This window comes from Desmodus rotundus, chromosome 12 (assembly GCF_022682495.2).
Source record: "Desmodus rotundus isolate HL8 chromosome 12, HLdesRot8A.1, whole genome shotgun sequence".
NCBI classification, from domain to species: Eukaryota; Metazoa; Chordata; class Mammalia; order Chiroptera; family Phyllostomidae; genus Desmodus; species Desmodus rotundus.
Genome location: NC_071398.1, coordinates 61,103,696 through 61,123,510, shown reverse-complemented (window position 1 = coordinate 61,123,510; position 19,815 = coordinate 61,103,696). Strand labels below are relative to the sequence as shown.

The window sequence follows — 19,815 nt, the reverse complement described above, 5'->3', positions numbered from 1 at the left end:
GGAAGATTTAATAACAAGTTAGAAAATTCTGTCCTCAGTTCCTTCCTGAGGATACAGATCTGAGAGATTTAAAGATATGACAAGCGGGGCTTTGGGCAAAATTGGATGACAATGGAAACATGCAAACATCTGTTTTCAAGTGCCTTTTCCTTAGCATGACTGTTTTTTTTTTTTTTTTTTAAAGAGACAGTAAAGCATTTATCGGGAAGGGGAAGATCAAGAGTGCTTATTAAAAAAATCTGACAGCCATTTGCCCTCACAGAGAAGGGCCATAAAAATGGAGCATTTGTCTTTATAGGGGAAACACGTGCTTTATCTTGAAGTTTGGTAACTGGATTAAGAGCTTGCTCTGAAACCACAAAAAAGAAAGAAATCTTAACCTTTTGCAACTATGTGGATGGACCTGGAGAGCATTATGCTCAGTGAAATAAGCCAGTCAGAGAAAGACAAATATCATATGATTTCACTTATATGTGGGGCCTAATGACCAAAATAAACTAACGAACAAAATAGAAACAGACTCACAGACGCAGAGAACAGACAGCAGTCAGAGGGGAGTGGGGCTGGGTGAAAAAGGTGAAGGGATTAAGCAAAACGACAAAAAACCAAACCTCGCAGACACAGGCAACAGTGCGGTGACTACCAGAGGGAAAGGGGCTGGGGGAGGTAGGAGGAGGTAAAGGGGGACGGGGAACGGTGATGGGGGGAGGCTTGACTTGGGGTGGTGAACACACAATACAATATACAGATGATGTATCATAGACTCATATCCTTGACACCTATATAATTTTATTAACCAGTGTCACCCCAATAAATTCAATAAAAATAAATTGAAGAGTTTGGACACTGCAAAATCTGCTCAAAAAACCAGGGAAGCTCCCTGCCACAGGGCAGAGCTCCCTGGCTGCCCCACACCCCAGTAATAAGTGGCGTAAAGATTCTGATACTATTCTTGAAAGACCTTAGTTTTATAAAACAAGCAACATCCATGACAGCATTAATGCTGCGAGCACGTCTGGGTTTAACTTCTCTGCTGCCAGCTGAACGGATGTCCGGTGTGGGTCCATCTCTGTCCTCTCACCCTAGGGCCCCTTTTGTTCAAGTCTGCAGTTTTCTTATAACACACTTTGTGAAGGAAGTCATTGACTCTTCCCACACACATCTCTCCTTCAGTGGTTCAAAAATAGCTCTTTCTCCGTGTTTCTAGTATTTAAACAGAATCTAGCAAATCCCATTCACAGAGATGTTAGAAATCTCTATATTTTTATTATTTATTTGTTTATTTTTGAGAAAAGATTAATGTATATTTTTTTCCTTTTTGAATTTCAACCCCCAAAATATTCCAGCAAGAATCGGGGGGAGGTTGGGTGGGGTCTCCTTCAATGGGCATGTGCTGCCAAGGAGAACAGTGGATGTGCCCCACCCCCAGGCCACCCCCAGCCCAAACCCCCCTGCTCAGCCCAGGATGGGGAGAGACAGTAGAGATGGCGAGGGAACTAGGAGGAGGTCTGGGTAGCAGTGTTTGGGTTCAGAAGTCGGGCTGAGGGGTTGGGGGGAGTTGCCCAAGCATAGTCCCCTTTGCTCTGTGATGGAGCCTCTGAGCCTGGAAACTTGGCTGGGGCTGAAGAACTACACAGCTGTGGGTAAGGTGGGCTAGGCGGGATGGCTGCAGCCAGTGAGCTGGGGAAGGGCGGGGCTGGGGGCTGGCCCTCATCGTCTAACTGATGATCTGCCGGGGTCTTCTGTAAATGTCCTGCGAGCCTGGGAGGCTCCTCTGTCGCTGCCCATTTATAAGCCAATGATGTGCTTTCCCTCCCGCAGCTGGCTGTCTGTGAATTCCCTCTTGTGCTCCTGGGCTTTCTTCATAAACCAGCTGGGAACTCCACAGCAGTGCCCATCATTCTTGGTCACTGCCAAGCTACCCAGGACCATCAGGGTCCTCTGCACTGCTGCCTTGTCTTTGCCTTCAAAGAGGTCAACAGTCTGGAACATGTCGGTCTTGGTGACACCGTAGTCCTCAGCTGCCTTCAGGAACTGAGCCACCTGCTCCATCTGCTTAAAGACCATGGAGGGTGGGTTCTCGGCCACCTTCACTGGCTTGGAGCCATCAGGATACAGGCTGTTCACCAGCTTGCTCAGAATCACACCATTCTTCAGCCAGACCTGGAAGCCCAGGTGCCCACGGTCTGGGCGGCCCACATCAGGGCCACACCGCACTACAGTCCATTCCACCAGCCGCTCCTCCAGCTCCTCATCATACTTCTTCTCAACTTTGGATTGCACTTCACGGCTCCCGCCATAGGAAGGTCCCTTGTTGGCCATGTTTGGGGAGAGAGGGGTTCCTCACGGCTCGCAGGAAGGAGTCAGTTCTGCCTGGACTTGGACAGACAGCCCAAATCTCTATATTTTTAATCAAACATAGAGCAATCTTCCTATAAAGCAGGGGTGTCCACCATGGCCCAGGATGGCTATGAATGAGGCCCGACACAAAATCGTGGATTTACTGAAAACATTAAGAGATTTTTTTTTTGTTTTCGTTAGTGTTTGTGTATTTAACATGGGGCCCAAGACAACTCTTCTCCTTTCAGTGTGGCCTAGAGACCCCAAAAGGTTGGACCCCCCGCTCTACGGGAGAGTGAAGAACGGGGTCCCATGGACTGCTGATACTTCTCCCGAGGGAGAATACGCCATACAGGAAAATGCGTCTGGGCTGAAGAGTCTCCGAGAATGAAGAACTTGACCCTCCCAAACCCAGGAACAGAACCATCTCCCTCACCCTTTCACACCGTGGAGGGCATAAGACGGCTCCCTGCCGACGGCCCCACAGAGGGAGGGAGGGTCTCAGTCCTTCAGGATCTGTAAGGATTTTGTAGGCAGGAAACCATGAGTATCCTCTGTGATATTTTTCTCAATTCACCTTTGTGAGTGCCTACTCTGTATCTATATAATCTCCACAAAACGCACAAATGGCTTCAGAAGCTTCCTGCAAAGGCATCTGGGTTAAATATGTGATCAATAACGCAAACACCAGAAACAGTAAGAAAATGTCTGGAATGACCTTCTTCTGGACACGCTCTTTGTTGGCTGTACTTATGCGGCAAAAGCAACGACGATTTAATTGTATCTGAAAAGTTGACCAACAAATTCAACATTTTCAAGGTAATTCCCTAAAATATGGCTGGCAGTTATTATCATTAAAGAAGGTTATTGACATAAGAGTTTTGGCCTTGAGATATTAGCTAATAATTGCAGAAAGCTTCCCAATTAGTAAGATATTTAAAAAGTGAGAATCCAGACCACAAACATAAACATAAAACATCAATTATTTTATTGGTGCTTAAAGTTATTCCAACACTTACCCCACTATTTCACAACATTTCATTAAATGTAGCGATAAATGTCTACAAGAGTCTTGCGGTATTTCTTAATAATTGCAAAACACAAAAAGCCACATGCCCGTAGGGAAATACTTGCTCTCTCTACCATGAAAAATGGCTGAAATAACACACGGAAAACAATACGGCGACAAAAATGCAATCTTTTGTCAGCAGACATTACTGGAAGATGCACAGAACACATTGCTGGAACTTTTAAGAAACCAATATTAGGACAAAGTATCCCTTACTCAGGGGTGTCCACCCTTTTGGCGTCTCTGGGCCACACTGGAAGAAGAGCTGTCTTGGGCCCCACATTAAATACACAAACACGGACAAAAACAAAAACAAAATCTCATAATGTTTTCAGTAAATTTACGATTTTGTGTTGGGCTGCATTCCTAGCCATCCTGGGCCGCACGCGGCGGCCCGCAGGCCGAGGGTTGGACACCCCCGCAGAGTGATGTACAGACAGACAGTCAAGGAAGAGCCCAGCCCAGTCCGAGAGGCAAGCCAGGCCTGCTGGGGGCTCAGCTGGGTGGGAGAACTCTGTCCGTTTCTTCCCCGATCCATGGGGTGGTCTGACCCCAGCTGGCCCGCTTCTAACCCCACAGGGACCAGGCGACAGAACCAGGGCAGCCCTGCATGTCGGTTGGCGAGGCTGCCATCACACAAGGGGCACAGCCCTTCCTCAGCCTTTGGGTGTCAGTCAGAATTGCATTTGACTTCTTGTATCAGAAACTGATGCCAGCTGACCCAAATTGGGCTTTTCGTCACATAAGAAGTCAGGGGGTAGGAAGTCCAGGGATGTTGCCAAGAGGTCACGGAGGACCCCAGACCCTGGCCTGGCTTCCCCTCCGGGCCCCCCTCGCATGGGCTTTCCTCCACAGGGACACAAGTCAGCTGCTGCATTCCCAGGCATCCCCTTCTCGCTCCAGGCAGGAAGGGGAGAGGAGAGGCCAGCACACTATCTTTTCCTCTTGGGCCTTTGCCTTTGGGTAGGGATGGATGCCCAGTCTTTCTGGGGGCTGCTACCTCTATTTCCTGGACATCTTCAAGTGAGCAGATGTTTCCACTGAGCATGTGACTGCTCCCGGATAAAATCGGTGTTCATTTAAGACAGATTAAGGCAACAAGGATTCTGGGATACTAGGAGTGTCTCGCCTCATCTCATGAGTGAACTACCTGAACTTCAATTTCATATTGCATACAAGGGGGAACCCAAAAAACCCAGGATTCACTTATTAAAAATTCATTTATTAAAACCTGTACTTATTCTTACATGTTTTAACTTCACTCACCTTCAAAGTCCTCCCCATTTGATGCAATACACCTGTCGAGACTTTTTTCCACTGCTCAAAACAGTTTCTGAACTCATCGATTTTGATGCCTTTTAGTGCTTCTGCCATTTTTTCTTTCACCTTTTCCACATCGGCAAAACATCTCCCTTTGAGGACTTTTTCCATCCAGGGAAACAACAAAAAAGTCACTCAGGGTGAGAACAGGTGAATAGGGAGGGTGGGGCATGTGCGCAGGTGCGCTTGTAAATCACCCATCATGAAATGAGCAAATGCATTGAAAGAATCTTCAAAACAAAATTCACTGAAGCTGAATGTAGCCTCTCACAACAACGTCAGCTGGTGCACTGATACAGATGGGTTCCTAGAACACTCACCTAGCAGGGGAAGCCTGTACTACAAGGGGCCCACCCACCATAAGATAACTCCAATTTCTTTTGGGTACCCCCTTGTAGACTGACCCTTGCTTTGTCATGGCTGCCTCTCAAAAACCTCTCACCACGACTTGGACAACATATTACTTGTTGTCAAGAAACTCCGCGTTGGGAGACAGTGTTGGAGTGGGCTCTCTGGGCTCCCAGTCAGCAGTCGGGATGCGTGGGCCCCAGCTTTGGTTTACGGTGGAGCTTCTCCACGCCTTTGACCTACCTGATGGGTCCTTGAGGAGGCCAGTTCCAATTCATAAATAACCCTCGCCATCTGTGAGAGGCTGTGCAAAGGCCAAGCCCTCCTGGCGGACCTGCAGCGTCCACCCCTTCTGTTCAGTATGACTCCAGGCCGGCGTACAGCCCAGCAGCCCAGCAGCTCAGCGTTGGATTTCAGCAGGGAGGAGACTGTGTGTGGGAGGGACTCCCAGACAAGAGGAGCTGGGGGCTGGAGGCTGGCAGTGGGGGTCCAGCAGGTGGAGGGGCTCAGGGCTGGGCAGCTGGCTTTGCAGGAAGCTATGATTTTCTTCAGCTCCTGGGTGAATTTGCCACTTCTGCTCCAAGCCTCCTCCAAGGGTGATATCTACAAGGTCTGTGGATTTCATTCAAAATGAACTGAATTAAGTTTGTTCAAATCCTGTTTCAAGAATTTTTGCACTGTCCCTCATGAAAGTATAACAGGGGACTCTGGCAGGGCCAATCATCACCCACATGGAAGGAGGAAGGTGGATGGGTAATGTTTTTTGTCTTTGTCAAGTATATATACACACACTGCACAAAGTTTAGAAAGGACAGAAAAGTTTTAATAAGCAGGAAACAAAAACCCTTTATAAATCTTAGGACCCATATTACATGTTATATAACATATATATCCATAGAGTGTCTAGCAAAGTGCCTAAGGCAGAAATTGCTGATTGTTCCCACCATCATTCTCCCATTCTTCATTCTTCCCATAACCCCATTTTTATTTAGGTTAGCAATGTGCTCTGGTAAAAGATATTTATTTCTTAACCTCCCTGGCAACCAGTAAGTGTTAATTGGTTATAAGTGCAACTTAGATGGGCTTTCAGGAAGAGTCCTAAAGAAGGGAGTGGATGAGACAGGGCAGCATGCACACCCTTTTGTTCCTCTCTTTTCCTTGTTTTCCTACCTGGAATGTGGATGTAAGTGGTAGAACTCCAGCAGCTATTTTGGGTACTTTAGGAGTGAACCTGTGTGCTAAAGACAGTGATGCAGAAAGCTAGGAGGAACCTGCATCCTTGATGACTTTATCAAGCTGTCACTCAGCCCTGGAATACCTGCCTCTGGACCTTTTCTTATGAGAAGGAATAAAACTCTTGTTTGTTTAAATCACTGTGGTCACATCTCTGTTAACAACAATGAAGGGTAAATTTCATCTGAACTAGTGTCTAACACAGAACAAGTGTCCAGTAAAAATTTGGAGCAGCACGTTTCTCTAGAAAGAGCTCTGGGTGAAGTGAGGAAGAGTGGGCAAAAGTATCCTGGCCCTCTACCACCAACTCCCTGAGTGACCAACTGTCAGGGTCTCTGTGGGCCCCAGTTTATCTTCTGTGAAGTGTGAGGGTCAGGCTAAATGCTCTCTAAGAGCTCCGGGCTCTTAAGCCTCTGACTCCATGGACCAGACAGACCTGAGTGCTCTTCTGGTCCCATCTTACTAGCTTTGTAAACTGCAGGTGGGTCTCTTGGCCTTTCGGGGCCTCGGATTTTTCATGTCAATTGCCTAGCCTATCAGACACACAGGAAATGTTTGTTGAATGAATGAGGAAAGTGGGGACCATGACACCTGTCTTGGCTGCCCTCCCGCAGATGACAGCAAGGTTCAAATGAGATAATCCTGCCCAGAGCCACCCAGAAGCGTGGGCTATGGTAATTCCATGGCTCTAGAACTAGGTCTACCTGGCCTCCCCTAGTCTCACACACAGCTTGTGTTCTAGGTAATTGCCAGGACTGGCCTCTCTTACAAAATTGCCCCGCCGCCTTCCCCACCAAACAGCTTCCAGCCTGCTTCTTGGATGGCCAAAATCCTTGGGCAAAGGAACAGGGAGAGAACCAACCCAGTCCTATGGCCGATGTGAGGATGACACAGATTCAGGCCCTCCCTGAACAAAGTTCCAGAGACAGCGTTCTCCGTCACCCAGATGACCCTTTCTGAGGGTGCCAGGGACTTCTGCCACCCTCTGCCTTCAGGACACAAAGCTGTGGCCATCCCAGGAGCACCTGCATTCCCATTGGCCCAGAGCTCTACCTGGACCACTGATTCCCTACAGGAAGTTCGGTTGCCCTGGCACTCAATCTCCATGGCAACCCTTGCTTCTGAGACACTGAGTGGAAACTGCTGGTGTGGGGAGGCCAGTAGCAGAATACTGATTTGCCCGGGTGTCTGTAACAACTGCATCTCAAAACCAGTCTGGATACCCAAAGAGCTAAAAATACACCTGGCTCTGTCTACGGCCCTCCAGCCAGGCCAGGCGTCTTCAAGCGTATCTGGCCGACAACGGGCTGCTAACATCAGTCATCCTGGGCACCTGGGGCCGGGGCACTTGCAGTGGGGCGCCGCCTGTGAAATCGCAGAGCTCGGCACTGGGGCCGGGAGTCTGCTGAACAGAAGGCAGGGAAGTGAAGCAAGGAAGCTCTCTCGAGAGGAAACTGAGGGGTTCTGGAGGGACAGCCAGTAGCGAGCACCTGGAGCCCTAACTCCCTGCAGGGCTCCGGCGAATGTGCTGGTCCAGCTCAGGGGAGCTGGGCATTTGTTCATTTACACGTTCAACAAACGTGTACGGAGTCATACTCTGTTCCAGGCTGTCAGGCGCCGGGATGACAGGTGTGAATGAGAGCACGTATGTTCCTCGCTCCCCCCAGAGTTTACGGAATGTTTGAAACCAGGGTTATTTCTGAGACTGCAGGCATGCCGCCTGCGTGCCTGGATGTCTCCTGTGCTATGCATCAAGTCTCTCAACAGGAAGACGATTTTACTTACAACCCTGGCAGTGTTCCCTGCACATAGTAGGTGATCAGCTAACATGGAAGGAACTGGAACGGGGTGGAATTGGGTGGTGTGGCTGTTGCAGGTGTGGCCCGTGCTAACCCTAGAACAGCGGCCCTCTCCATGGGCCCCCCAGGCTCTGGCCAGCCCTGCAAAGGACATGCTTGGGCTGTGAGGTACTGTATTCAGGGTAGAAGAGGTGACTGCTCACTGACATCTGCTCAGGGAGCTCAGTATAAAGTGACAGGTTGAATGAATTCCTAGTCTCCTTGGCAGGATCGACAGACAGCCCTGCCCCCGCCCCATTGCCTTCCCGTAATCCTGCACATGTCATTCAATTAATTCTGCATTTCCCAGAGCAGGAAACTGTGCGGAGTGCAGAACAAGCAGTCCCTGCCAGGGCTGCTCTCAAAGAGCAGGCGTCACACACCCAGCCGCAGTCCCTGCTCCAGGCCGGGCCTCACCCATGAGGCTGGAGAGATGGAACGTGACCACGACTCTTTGGGACGGTTCTGGGAGATACAGTTGGTGCTATGCAGGCACAGAAGGATCCCACAGATGACACACCATGTCACTTGAGGGTGCCTTCCTGACCTTGACCACTCTCCTGAGCCTCAGGGGGTCAGGCCCTGCAGCAGACTGGTTGGCTTGAAACAGAGAGAAGGGGCTGCGCTCCTGGATGCACCCCAAATCCTTCAGGCTGTCTGGCTGGAACAGAAATGGTTCCACGCAACCTGATCCTCCTTTTTGGTAGAACAGATATGCTCAGTGGGGGCACCCACTGCCCGAGGAGGCACCCATTGCTCTGCTTCTGGTTCCTTCCTGCAACTCTGTGGGCAAAGCAATAGCTCCTCCTTCTCCCATTTCCTTTTTCAGGTGAGGCAAGAGCAGGTCTCGGAAGATTTTCCTTTCCCCTCCTGCTGGAGGCAGGATGCTGTGGCTCCCTGGGGACTGGTCTGTAACTGACCGCCTGTCCTTACTGTGGTCCCCTGCATAGACACAGGGTGAGGCAGGGATCTGCAGACCCAAGACCTGGCATGAACCCTTTGGGGGACACTGGAAGGCCCCCTGTCCTGAACCAGGACCTCACCTTGCCAGGTGCTGGACTCATTCAAGGCTTCACCTGAGATGCTTCTTGCCAGTGCCCCTCTGACTCAAGCTGCCCTCTGAGCCAGTGTGACGACACCCTCAACAGCACCGCAGCAAGACCCTTCTCATGGTTCTGGGGGAGAAGAAACGGGGAGGAAATCAGCTGATCGGGGACACGGTTCCATGAAGCAGTCGATCACGTGTCTGTGGGCCAGCAGAGAAAAGAGCCTTACCCACGGGTCCACGCCTGGGTCGTGGTCCTGCTCTCCCACCAACCAGCTCGTCACCTTAGCTCTGGCCAGCCCTCAGGATTTGTACACCCCCGCACCAGGTTCTCAGGAAGACTCATCAAGAAAATGGACATTCAGCCTTGGCTGGTGTGGCTCGGTGGACTGAGTGTTGGCCTGCGAACCAAAGGGTCGCCGGTTCCATTCCCAGTCTAGGGCACATACCTGGGTTTTGGGCCAGGTCTCCAGTAGGGGGCGCTCGAGAGGCAACCGCACATTGATGTTTCTCTCCCTCTCTCCCTCCCTTCCCCTCTCTAAAAATAAATAAATAAAATCTTTAAATACACATTCAAATGCTTTGAGTAACAAACACATGTGTGCAAGCTGAGGACACACCTACAGATCATAATGAAGTGCCTTCTGGTAAATGCCACAGGAGAGTGGGAAGGAGAGAACGGGCCCGGCATGTCTGGCATGGACCACACACACAGGCCATGAAGATGTTCAGTCACTCCAGAAAGCTGGCTGACAGGATGGGGGTGGGACGAGGGTGCTGAGGGACCCAGTGAGCCCAGGTGCGGAGGCCCCACCATGGGTGGTATGGGGGAAGACAGTCGGCCTGAGGCAGTCGGGAGATCAGACCGTAAACACAGGTCTGGCCTCCAATTTTAGGTCTATCACTTGGCAGTTGTTTGCCTTGGACAAGCTCAGGAAGCCTGAGTCTCGGTTCCCTCACTATTAAAAGTTGACAACACCTGCGGTGACCGAAGTGACGATCATGCTAGATTGAGGCCATGCAATGTGCTAGCTGCCTGCCCCACCAAGAACACCCTGAACCTCTGGTTTTTCGTCTTCTCCGAAGGACGGTGTTAGGGTTTGATGTGCTGAAGCGCACAGCACATCGGCACACAGGAAGTGCCTAGGGACCGAGATGTGCCAGGTCCTCCCTAGGGAAGCGGGGCTTTGGGACGTTTTCTGAGCAAAGAGGAAGGGTCCGAGCTGAGCCCTCCACCCTCTCCTGCTCTGACTGAGGAACAGCCTTTGGGAGTGCTCCAGGCATCTGGGAGGGAGGGCCCACTGGGGAGCAAAGCCTCTCTCCATCCCTCCCCCAGTCAACAAGCTAACCGGTGAACTTGAGTTAACCAGGCTAGCCACAGCCCAGCGGGGTGGACTTTTATCCCTGAACCAAAATGACCGATTTAATGGCTGTGACTAAGGCAGGAAAGGAACTCTCCTCTGGCAGCCAGGGATGGATGGTCAATCTCATTTCTTTGTTGGAAAGAAAAAAAAATAACTTCAGTGGATTTATTTTCTTGCAGGCACACTGAGTAACAGAACCTGGACATCCTCCTTGAGCCACAAGCCTCTGAGTTCCCCAGGTCACCTCTGCCAGTGCCGGGGAAGGTAAATGACTGCACTCGAGCTGCCAGGGCCGCTGGGCCTGGGCACCTAGGTGAAGAGTGGGAGTGAGGTGTGGCGGGCTCCACAGGCTCCCGGAGACCCAGAGCCTGCCCCACCCCTGCTCCTCCCTGTGGGCAGTCCTCAGAGAGCTACCTGAACTTGGTTCCACGGTGCCCCCAATGTGAGACTTCTCCTTGTACCCATGTGGTCAGGGATGCAACATGGTGTGAGCAGGGACCCTGGACCAAGGACAGAGATACTGCCATCGAATGCCCTTTCTGATGAACCGAGCGGCCGGCGAGGGCCTCCACTTTTCATGGCCCGTTTTCTTTGCCTGCACGATGGGACGGTGCCCTCCCCTGCTCACCTGTTAGGGTTGACATGAGGACCATGGGTTAATGTTGTCATCCTAACACCTTACGGATAATCAGGAATGATCAAATCACTTAAGTGCCTCCTCTCTTGGGCAAATAATCTCGGTCCTTGCCGTCCAAATTCAAATCCTGTCTCTTTCTGCTGTACATTTTTAAGTTCATAGCCTGTGGAACGTGAAGCCCTATAAAAGGACAGGCACTTCCCTTACCCTCTGGAAGTAAAGTTGCCACACCAGATACCTGGCTATGACTGTTTGCCTACTGTCCCCCGCCGCACCCCGACCTGCTGAGTGGTCCTCCTGTCCTGACAGCAAAGGCTGGAGCATTGGCCAAGCCTGCAGGTGCAGTGAGTACGTCCTGAAGTCCAGGGGCTCAGCTTCAGAAGCGGCCACCCGCTCCCTGCCCGTGGGCATGGCTGAGCCTCTTCTGCCCAGCCTCTCTCCTCGTCCCAGAGAAGCCCCGGGCCTCTCCAAGGTGGTGGGGCCTCTGCCTGTGCACACGGCATCTCAGGAGAGGGTCTGACCTCCCTCTTCTCCCTCAGGTGTGAGCTGGGTGCTGAACAGGTGTCTAACTCAAGGCCAGTGCATGTCTGGTAATTGGGGTGACTGTGAATGAAGGAATGAACGAGTCATCTCACCTAAGCTCACACAAATGGCTTGTGCCCTGGGGATCCAGTTGTCCTCCGGATGTGAAATCTACCGACTGAAAGGCCCCTCCTCTCCTTCCTTGGCCAACCATGTGGGCATACTTCTCCAGGACGATGGTTCCATTGATTTTCCAGGGAGTTTCCACCACCTGGCCCCCAGTGGCTCAGGCTTGTGCAGTGGCGCCCCACGTGGTACAGAAATCAGTCTTAATAACTCACTGCCTGGTCTGACACAAATGGTGAAGTAGAGGAGGAGCATTCTGGTTTTCTCTTTCTTCATTCCTCATCTTCCCTGCTGCCATTGACTGGGTGAGTCATTCACTGATTCCACCAGCTGTAGAGCATGGGCCGTGGGAGGGGCAAGCACGCAAAGGGACCGTGTGAACTGTGCCCTGAGGACCCTACAGCCAGGAGGGAGCGAGAGGGTAAACCGTAGCACAGCGTGCAGGGAGGCCTGGAAGCCCAGGTAAGCAAGGAGGAGGGACCCCCTCCCAAGGGTGTGGCGGTTGGAAATGAAGCTAGAGCTGAGTGGGGTGGGCCTTAGACTGTGAATGAGGGAGGGGAAGGGTCAGGAGTCAGGGAAGGAGGGCCTGTGTCTGGGAACCATCTGGAAAACAGTGTTACTTTATGAGAAAACTGGGAATGACCCACTGTTATCTGAGGTGTTCATTGTTAATTAAGGGAAAGTGTGAGCTGCTAACAGCTTTGGGGGTGTGGCCCCTCCTTTTGAGGACTGCATTTGTTTTCATTCCCCAGCTGCCTGGGAAGAGTGTGGCTTTGGAACCAAGCTGAACCTGGGTTCCAGACTCCACTGCCACTCATCACCTATGACCTCGAGCAAGTCATTAGGTCTCTGGAAACTTCACTTTGTATAAAGTGGAAACGACAGTCTCCACCCCATAGGGCTGTGGTGTGGAGTAAGAGAGATGTCACCGGGGCAGAGCGTAGCTCAAAGCCAGCACAACACAGTCACTCTCCCGTTATCCACGACAGCCCAAACTCGACGTTGAAAGCAACCCAAGTCCTAATGTCCCTTCTTATCTGCCAATTCACTTTCCCTGTTTTGGTTGTGCATGGTCAACAGAGGTTTGAAAATATGCAATGGAAGGTTCCAGAAATAAATACTTCATGAGTTTTAAATCGCACACCTTTCTGAGTAGCATGATGAAATCTCGTGCCATCCCGCCCGGGACGTGGACCCTTCCTTTGTGCGGTGTCTCCCCTGTGGCACACACTTCCCACCCGTTAAGCGCTTGGCAGCCATGTGGGTTTCCAAGGGGACCGTCGAGGGACCGGGTGCTTGTGTCCAAGTGACCCTACTTTACTTCATGGTGGCCCCATGCCATTCGTATAACTGTAATTACAGCCCATTGTTATAATTGTTCTGTTTATTAGTTACTGTTATCTCTAACTGAGCCGAATTTCTACGTTAAGCCTGTAAGTATTCAATATGTGCGAGTAGGAAAAAACTTCGTACACATGGGGTTTGGTATTATCCTCAGTTTCAGCTGCCCCGGGGAGGCCTTGGACCATGTCTCCTGCGGATCAGGGGGACTGCTATATAAACAGTGGACTATTTTTTAGTGTCAGGAAAGAAGGAAGTTCTGCCACATGCTACAATATGAAGGAACTTGGAGGACATTATGCTAAGCCAGTCACAAAAGGACAAATACTACATGATTCCACTGACATGAGGTACAGGAAGTAGAAGGTGGCTGCCGGGATGGGGGAGGGGAGGCCGGGGAGCTGTTGTTGAGCAGGCTCAGTGTTTCATTTTTACAAGATGAAAAGACTTAAGAGGATAAATGGTGAGGACGGTCATACAACACTGTGAATGGGCTCAGTGCCCTGAAATGGTACATTTTATGTAGATTTCACCATAATAAAAGAATACGTGCTTTTATTCTCCTTCCCCAGCAGCAGGTTCTCTACCGATGTTTCTTTTATGTGTAAGGAGTGTGGACAGGGCAGGCTTGGTGTGACACTCCTAAAAGGTCACCACCCTGCATTTGATGCCTAGTTACCGGCAGGCCCGGCCCAGACCCCAGTGGGGGGTTGCTGAGTCCCTGTCCGGTCGAGGCCAGGGAGTCCGCACATCAGGCTCACAGAGGAAACTGGCTTAGGCTGGAGCTGTGCAGAGAGTGGATTAGCATTCACGGAGCTTCCACTGCGCGCCCCAGCAAAGTGCTTAGCAGGTGCCAGGCATACAAATGACACTTTTTGGCCCTCCAGGAATTTGCAATCAACTTCCTTCCCTACCTGTCAGCGGCCATTCCCACTGTGGGGATGGAGAGTGGGGTCAGGGGAAGAGATATTGTTTTGCAGTTGTCTGCCTGGACTCAGGCCCCTGAGACCATCCAGACCCCCTAGAGGACCTGGCTCCCCAGGCCAGCCCTGCCTCTGAACTCAAACAGAAGGAGCTCCTGTGCCCAGACCAGCGTGGGCAGTCAGCGTGGCCTGGTGGGACCTTCCCAGTGCTGCGGATGGCAAGAGTCCAGGCTGGGGGACAGCTAGGGCAGGGAGACCTATCTGGGTGCCCTGCTTCCAGCAGCATCCTGGGGGGAGCTAAAAGGACCCCCCCTTTCAGCTGACTGAAAGGACTCACCTTGGCCAACATTCCCTTGAGATCCTCCCAAATCAGAGAATCTTCATGGGGACCACCCAAATAGTTTGGGGTCCTGAAAAGAGGGTCTCATTTTCCCTATTGTACGTGCCCCAACCCCAGCATATGGCAGAAAGGTATCCCACCATACACTGCGGTTGGCAGTTTGAAACTAAGGTCCCAACGTCAAACAGGCGCTTTTTATTCCTTCAACCTTTATCGAGGCCCTGTTTAATCCAGGTATGTCAATAATTCAGTGTCTGTTCTTAACCTGGACAGGAGACAGAGATCTGTCTAAGCAGAATTTCCAAAAGGTTAAAAGCATGAGTCTCATACAAATACAGAGCGGCCATGTGTCAAAGACGCGGATGAACGCATCGATTAACATGAGAACCAATGGGATGGTAAAGCTGGTTCAGAGGGTCCTTCAGGAACTAGGATTTAAAAGAAAGGCACAGAAAAATATTTTTGGTGAAGTTGGAGACAAATCTGGTATATGTCTAACAAAACTGGGGTGACCTCTCCTCCTGGACAGAGACCATTCGAATCTCTATCCGACGAAAATCTACAAGTTCACAGGTGACTTCACAGTCTGAGCCCTTCCTTAATAACAGCAAAGGGCAGAGTCGAAACCACCCTCTAGCGCTGTCTGGCAGGTAGACAACCAGACCTGCGTGTATAATTTAAATCTTTCTAGTAGCCTCCTTAAAAAGTAAACATGAACAGGTGAAATTTATTTCAATAGGATATTTTATGTAACCCAACCTATCCAAATATTGTCATTTGGACACGGGGCATTCGCCACATTCCAAGTGCTCAGTCGCTGTGTGGTAATAGCACAGTTCTAGAGAATTAACTAATCTTTGCGCAGGTCTGTTAAACAAAGCTTCAGTAGGACACCAAAGAAACACATGGGCATTCTCTTGGCCTTATCTAAATTTCGGGTAATTTTTCCGAGCATAGCTACACAGGTCTCCGTGGCTCCGTTGGTAGGGGTTCAGGACAGATGAGTCCAAGCTAAGGGCCCAAGTAACAGGGTTTGTGCAAAGCGCTCAGGTAAACACCACATACAACAGATGCCCCTGGACAGGTGTATCAAGGACACAAAATTCTGCTGGTGGGATGGGGTGGGTCGGAAAAGACTTCACAAAGGATGATCAGGCTTCACTCCGAGCAAAGGGAAGGGTGTGCTTGGGTGTGTGTGTGGGGGGGAGGGGCAGGGACAGAGGCCTGAGAGACCAGCTGGGACCAGATGGTCAAGGCTCTTGGGAAGCTACACAAAGGCATCACCCAAAAGGGAGCCATAAGGGGCTTTCAGAAAAGGAAGGCCGTGACCAGGCTTGTCCTTCAAGGAGCGTTGGCCTTGCAGTCGGCTGGCGGGGCCTTCCAGTTTCCCACCCTCTGGTCACCCAGTTGTGAATGGGGATGAGGTTGGCGTCATGGCTGGTAGCTAAAAATATTTTATACGCGTCAGGTTACAGCTGTGGTATCCAAGTCCACAGTGAAGAAAACATGGGGGCGAGGTGGCTCCTGAGGTCAGGACAAAGTGGAGATGACTTTTATGGGTTGGTGGTTTGGTAGCTGACACCCTGGCAGCCTTGGGGGCGGGTTGGTAAGGGTCAGAGAATGCTCAGCCTGGTGTGAACTCAGCCTTTGGCCTAGGGAGGCAAGACAGAGCACGTGCTTGGGCCGCTCTGACCCCATCACCTGGCGGGAGATGAGGGCTGGCCTGGCTCTCTCTGGCCCTTCACATCTGAGGAACTTGGAGCCCCTCAGGGCACTGTTTAATATGCCAGGCTCTTGCTACTGCAAGAGGAGGGTCAAACGAGGGCGGGCAGAGCTGGAACAGACCCGAACAGTACGAAGAACCGAGAGCTCTTCAATTTTCTGAAACATCCCCCTTGGTCCCCCACCTCATCACTGTCAGAAGGGAGGCAGCTGACTGGCTTTCCTTCCAGGCAGTCCTACCCAACACACACGTTCAAGCTACTTCAGGCCGAGGAAGAGGAGAGACCAAGTGGGGACCGAGGGACTTCAGGGTGGCTTTTCAATCCATTGTCCCTCTGGGGAGTGGGGGGCCCATGTGCAAAGAGGGCAGGGGCCAAGCGGTCTTCAATCAGCTTCCTTTTGGCTAATGTATCTTGAAGCAGCCAGTCTGGGAAGCCAGATGACTCTAGGGTCCTGTGGCCACTCAGGGTCACCATGTTCAGGACTAACCATCGGGTAGAAACAGAAAAACTCTCATCTAATCTCCTTGGAGATAAGACTTCCTCTCAGTTTTTGCCATGAACTGATCTCCAGCTGGGGCTTTGGTTGAACATCTTCAGATGCGAACTGAGGCCCAGAGCAGCAGAGGGAACTGCGCTGGAGCTTGGGGAAGGGACCCAGGCCTGCTAGCCCCCAGCCTCCTGGTGCTCTGCAGAAATTTCAGATCTGGTTAAAGCCAAAATCCACTCTGACAGCCAGCTAGGTTCCAAATGTCAGGTGTGACTTTGGTTGCCTCTCTGCCCCAATGGAGACCTGCTCCCCCAGGTCTCCCTCTCCCGTCCTCCACCAGATCTAATACTCCTGCCCCAGCCCTCCCTGAAGAGGCTGGGGAAGGACCTGGGCTCTTTCTCTCCCCAGTTTAGGGTTCCTCAAACCCCAAACTGCCTCTACCTGCCCCATGGAGCCCACCTATCACATCTGCAAAGGGCCTTGGAGTTCCTCCAGGACAGAAGGGAGATAGGAAGGAAGGAAATGATGCTTTATTAGGTCAGGTACGAGCTAAGGAGTAGGGAACAGGATCTCCCCTGAGCCTGTGAGAACCGCTAAGGTGGGCAGGATTATCCCCAGCTTCACAAATGGGGGACTGAGCTCAGCCACATCAAGCAAATGGCCAAAGCCTGCATGGCCAGGGGCGGGTACAAGGCTGGAGTCCCAGCCCTGACTCCTGTCTACCTTGTATCCCAAGTCAGAACTGGTCTGAACTCTAGAGAATTCTGTGATGCAGCAAAAGCTCCAAAGTGAGGAGGACTCCTTGGGCCAGACTGGAAAGCAGCCGCCAGGGGCCAAGGGCGCCCGCTGTCTTCACAGCCAGGTCTGGGCCCATGTCTCATGCCTAGATATTAGTTCTTCATTTTGGAGTGGGGGTGGGGCTGGGCACAAAATCCTCAGAGAGTCTGGTGGGAGGGCTGGACCATGTCTCCAGAAGATGTATATTCACGCACACATACACACAACTTCAGCTTAAACTTTATGGGTTCCCTGGGCCCCAAGAGTCAGCGAATTCTCTTTACAACCCAGGAGTCTCCATGGGGGCCTAGTTGAGGAAAGGGAGAAAAAGTGTTGGGAAGAAGGGAGGGACAGGGTGCTATGGAGCTGGTGGTCAGGGAGGGAGGCAGCCTGGGCACCTGCCAGGGTGAAGTTTGCCGGTGTCAAGTCCAGTCATCCAAACACATGGGGGTCCTGGGGGGCTAAGACAGACAGCCTCCCCACCCCCGCCAGTCCAGAGCCTTCTGAGAACTGGGTTTTGTTCTAATAAGGGAGGTGGTATCCAGTGACACCACTCCGATGCCAAAGCCTCCTTTTGGAAAGTGGATTAAGATCCCTTCCCCTGAAGTCAGCAGTGTCCACAGTTAGAACAAAAGTCCTGAGTGGTCTTGGTTTCAGAGTCACCCAAAGCTGCCACCTGCCAAGGATGGGGTGGCGTCAGGCTAATCCAGCAACCCAGTTAAAAATAACGGTTACATAAAGAAAACGTCCTCAGGAAAAACAAAAAAACAAAAACCCAGCTAATCTGGGCTGGGCTGGGCTGGAGTGCACGTCTCCCGTTCTGACCTACCTCTGCGGTGAAAGGATCTATTTCTTCCTTGAATTGCGCCCCCAGTTCTGTTCATTCACGTGCTCGCTCAGCAGACACCCAAACAGAGGGCTTGGGGTTCGCCCCGCTGTTCTATTTCCAGCCTGTTTGGTTCATTTTAGGTCCCACTGCCAGGGCTGATCTTCCTTCCCCCTCCTCCCCTCCCAGTCTTCTCCTTCCCGCTTTTTTTCTCCTCCTGCCAGTTTCCCCTCCCACACCTCCATCTACCACTCCTCCTTTCTCCCTGTTCTCTCCTCCCCGTCTCCTCCTCCCCTCCCCATTCTCCTCTCCTCCTCCCCTCCTACTCCTCCTTATCTTCTGAGATCTCTCTTTCTCTCCCCTCCCCCCATGGTACTTTCTCTTACCTCCCCTCCTCCTCGCTTGGCATTTCCAGGGGCTCACACTTGTGTGTGTGTGTGGAAAAGACCCCGGGCAGCTCCTGATCCCAGGCCTGGGGGAGAGAGGAGTAGGTGAGACAGAGGCGCCCCCAGCACAGGCGGTAGCCTTGGGAGCAGGCAGCTTCTCTGAGGGCTTCTCTCTGACTTCCCACTGCTTTGGGAAGCAGGTACACAAGTGTCACTGCTTCTGAGTCACAGAGGGAAATGGCACTGCCAGTGAGACATCTCACGAGCATTCACGTCCCACAGCCGTGCATCGAGCTGGACACAGCCACCATCTTGTCCCCCACAGTGAGTGGCCCTAGCAAGGGCATTCTGGAAAAGAGCTTCCAGTACTTTCTGTTGCAGAAGCCAGGCCCGCCCACCCCCACTGCCCGGACTGTTTCTTCAAGTGCAAACGGGCAGGAGGCGCACTGAGCGCCGTTCACCTGCCTGAGTCTGGCTCCCTCCTCCTGGCAACACCTGCAGGAGATAAACAATTGCCCCATTTCACAGATGGAGGGCCATGCTCAGAGAGGTTAAGTCATTTACCCAATGTCACACAGCTCAAGAACAACAGAGCCAGTGGCAGTAAATCAACAAGTGTGGTGTTGAGGCCCAGCTCCTGCCTGTGGCCGTGTGTGGCCACAGAGCCAGGGGTGGGAGCACAGGGGCCCCAGAGCTGGGCTGACTGGGTTCAGCTCACAACCAGGCTGAGGAATCTACCATCTGTGAGATCTCTGTCAAGGTCATCTCTGGCCTTGGTGTCCTCATCTGTGAAATGGGACTGACTGCAGGAGCCCTGACCCCCTGGGTGTATACTGAGGGTTAATCTACACAGAGGGCTTAGAACAGTGCCCGGCTCGTCGCGAGCTCGCAGTGTTCACTGCTACTCTTTCCTGAGGTCCCAGCTTTCTGGCTTTAGAGGCCCCCAAAGACCCGTTCACCTGCTTTCTCCTTTACCCTTCATATCACCCTTGGGTAAGAGCAGGGAGAGTTAATGCCCCTTTCACCGACATGGAATCTCCAGTCCAGCAGTGTCATGGGGCTGGCTCCGGCCCCTGTGGGAACGACCCTTCCAGCCTCTCACTTAAGCAGCAGGGATTTGCCCAAGAGCGCAAACCTGAGCAATCACATTGGCGCTTGGAGAGCTGGGG

General features: G+C 51.8%; 1 protein-coding gene and 1 pseudogene across 1 annotated transcript in view; both read right to left on the bottom strand.

Moving 5' to 3' along the window:
* Positions 1-1,786: 1,786 nt before the first annotated feature.
* LOC112313816 (transgelin pseudogene) lies at positions 1,787-2,322 on the bottom strand (annotated as a pseudogene).
* Positions 2,323-18,646: 16,324 nt separating this feature from the next.
* Positions 18,647-19,815, bottom strand: part of KCNC4 (potassium voltage-gated channel subfamily C member 4) — a 30,330-nt gene continuing 29,161 nt past the window's right edge. Inside the window, exon 4 of the mRNA XM_053914630.2 lies at positions 18,647-18,732. Coding sequence (XP_053770605.1) covers positions 18,680-18,732 — 53 coding nt within the window. The 3' untranslated portion in view covers positions 18,647-18,679. The remainder of the gene's footprint in view (positions 18,733-19,815) is intronic.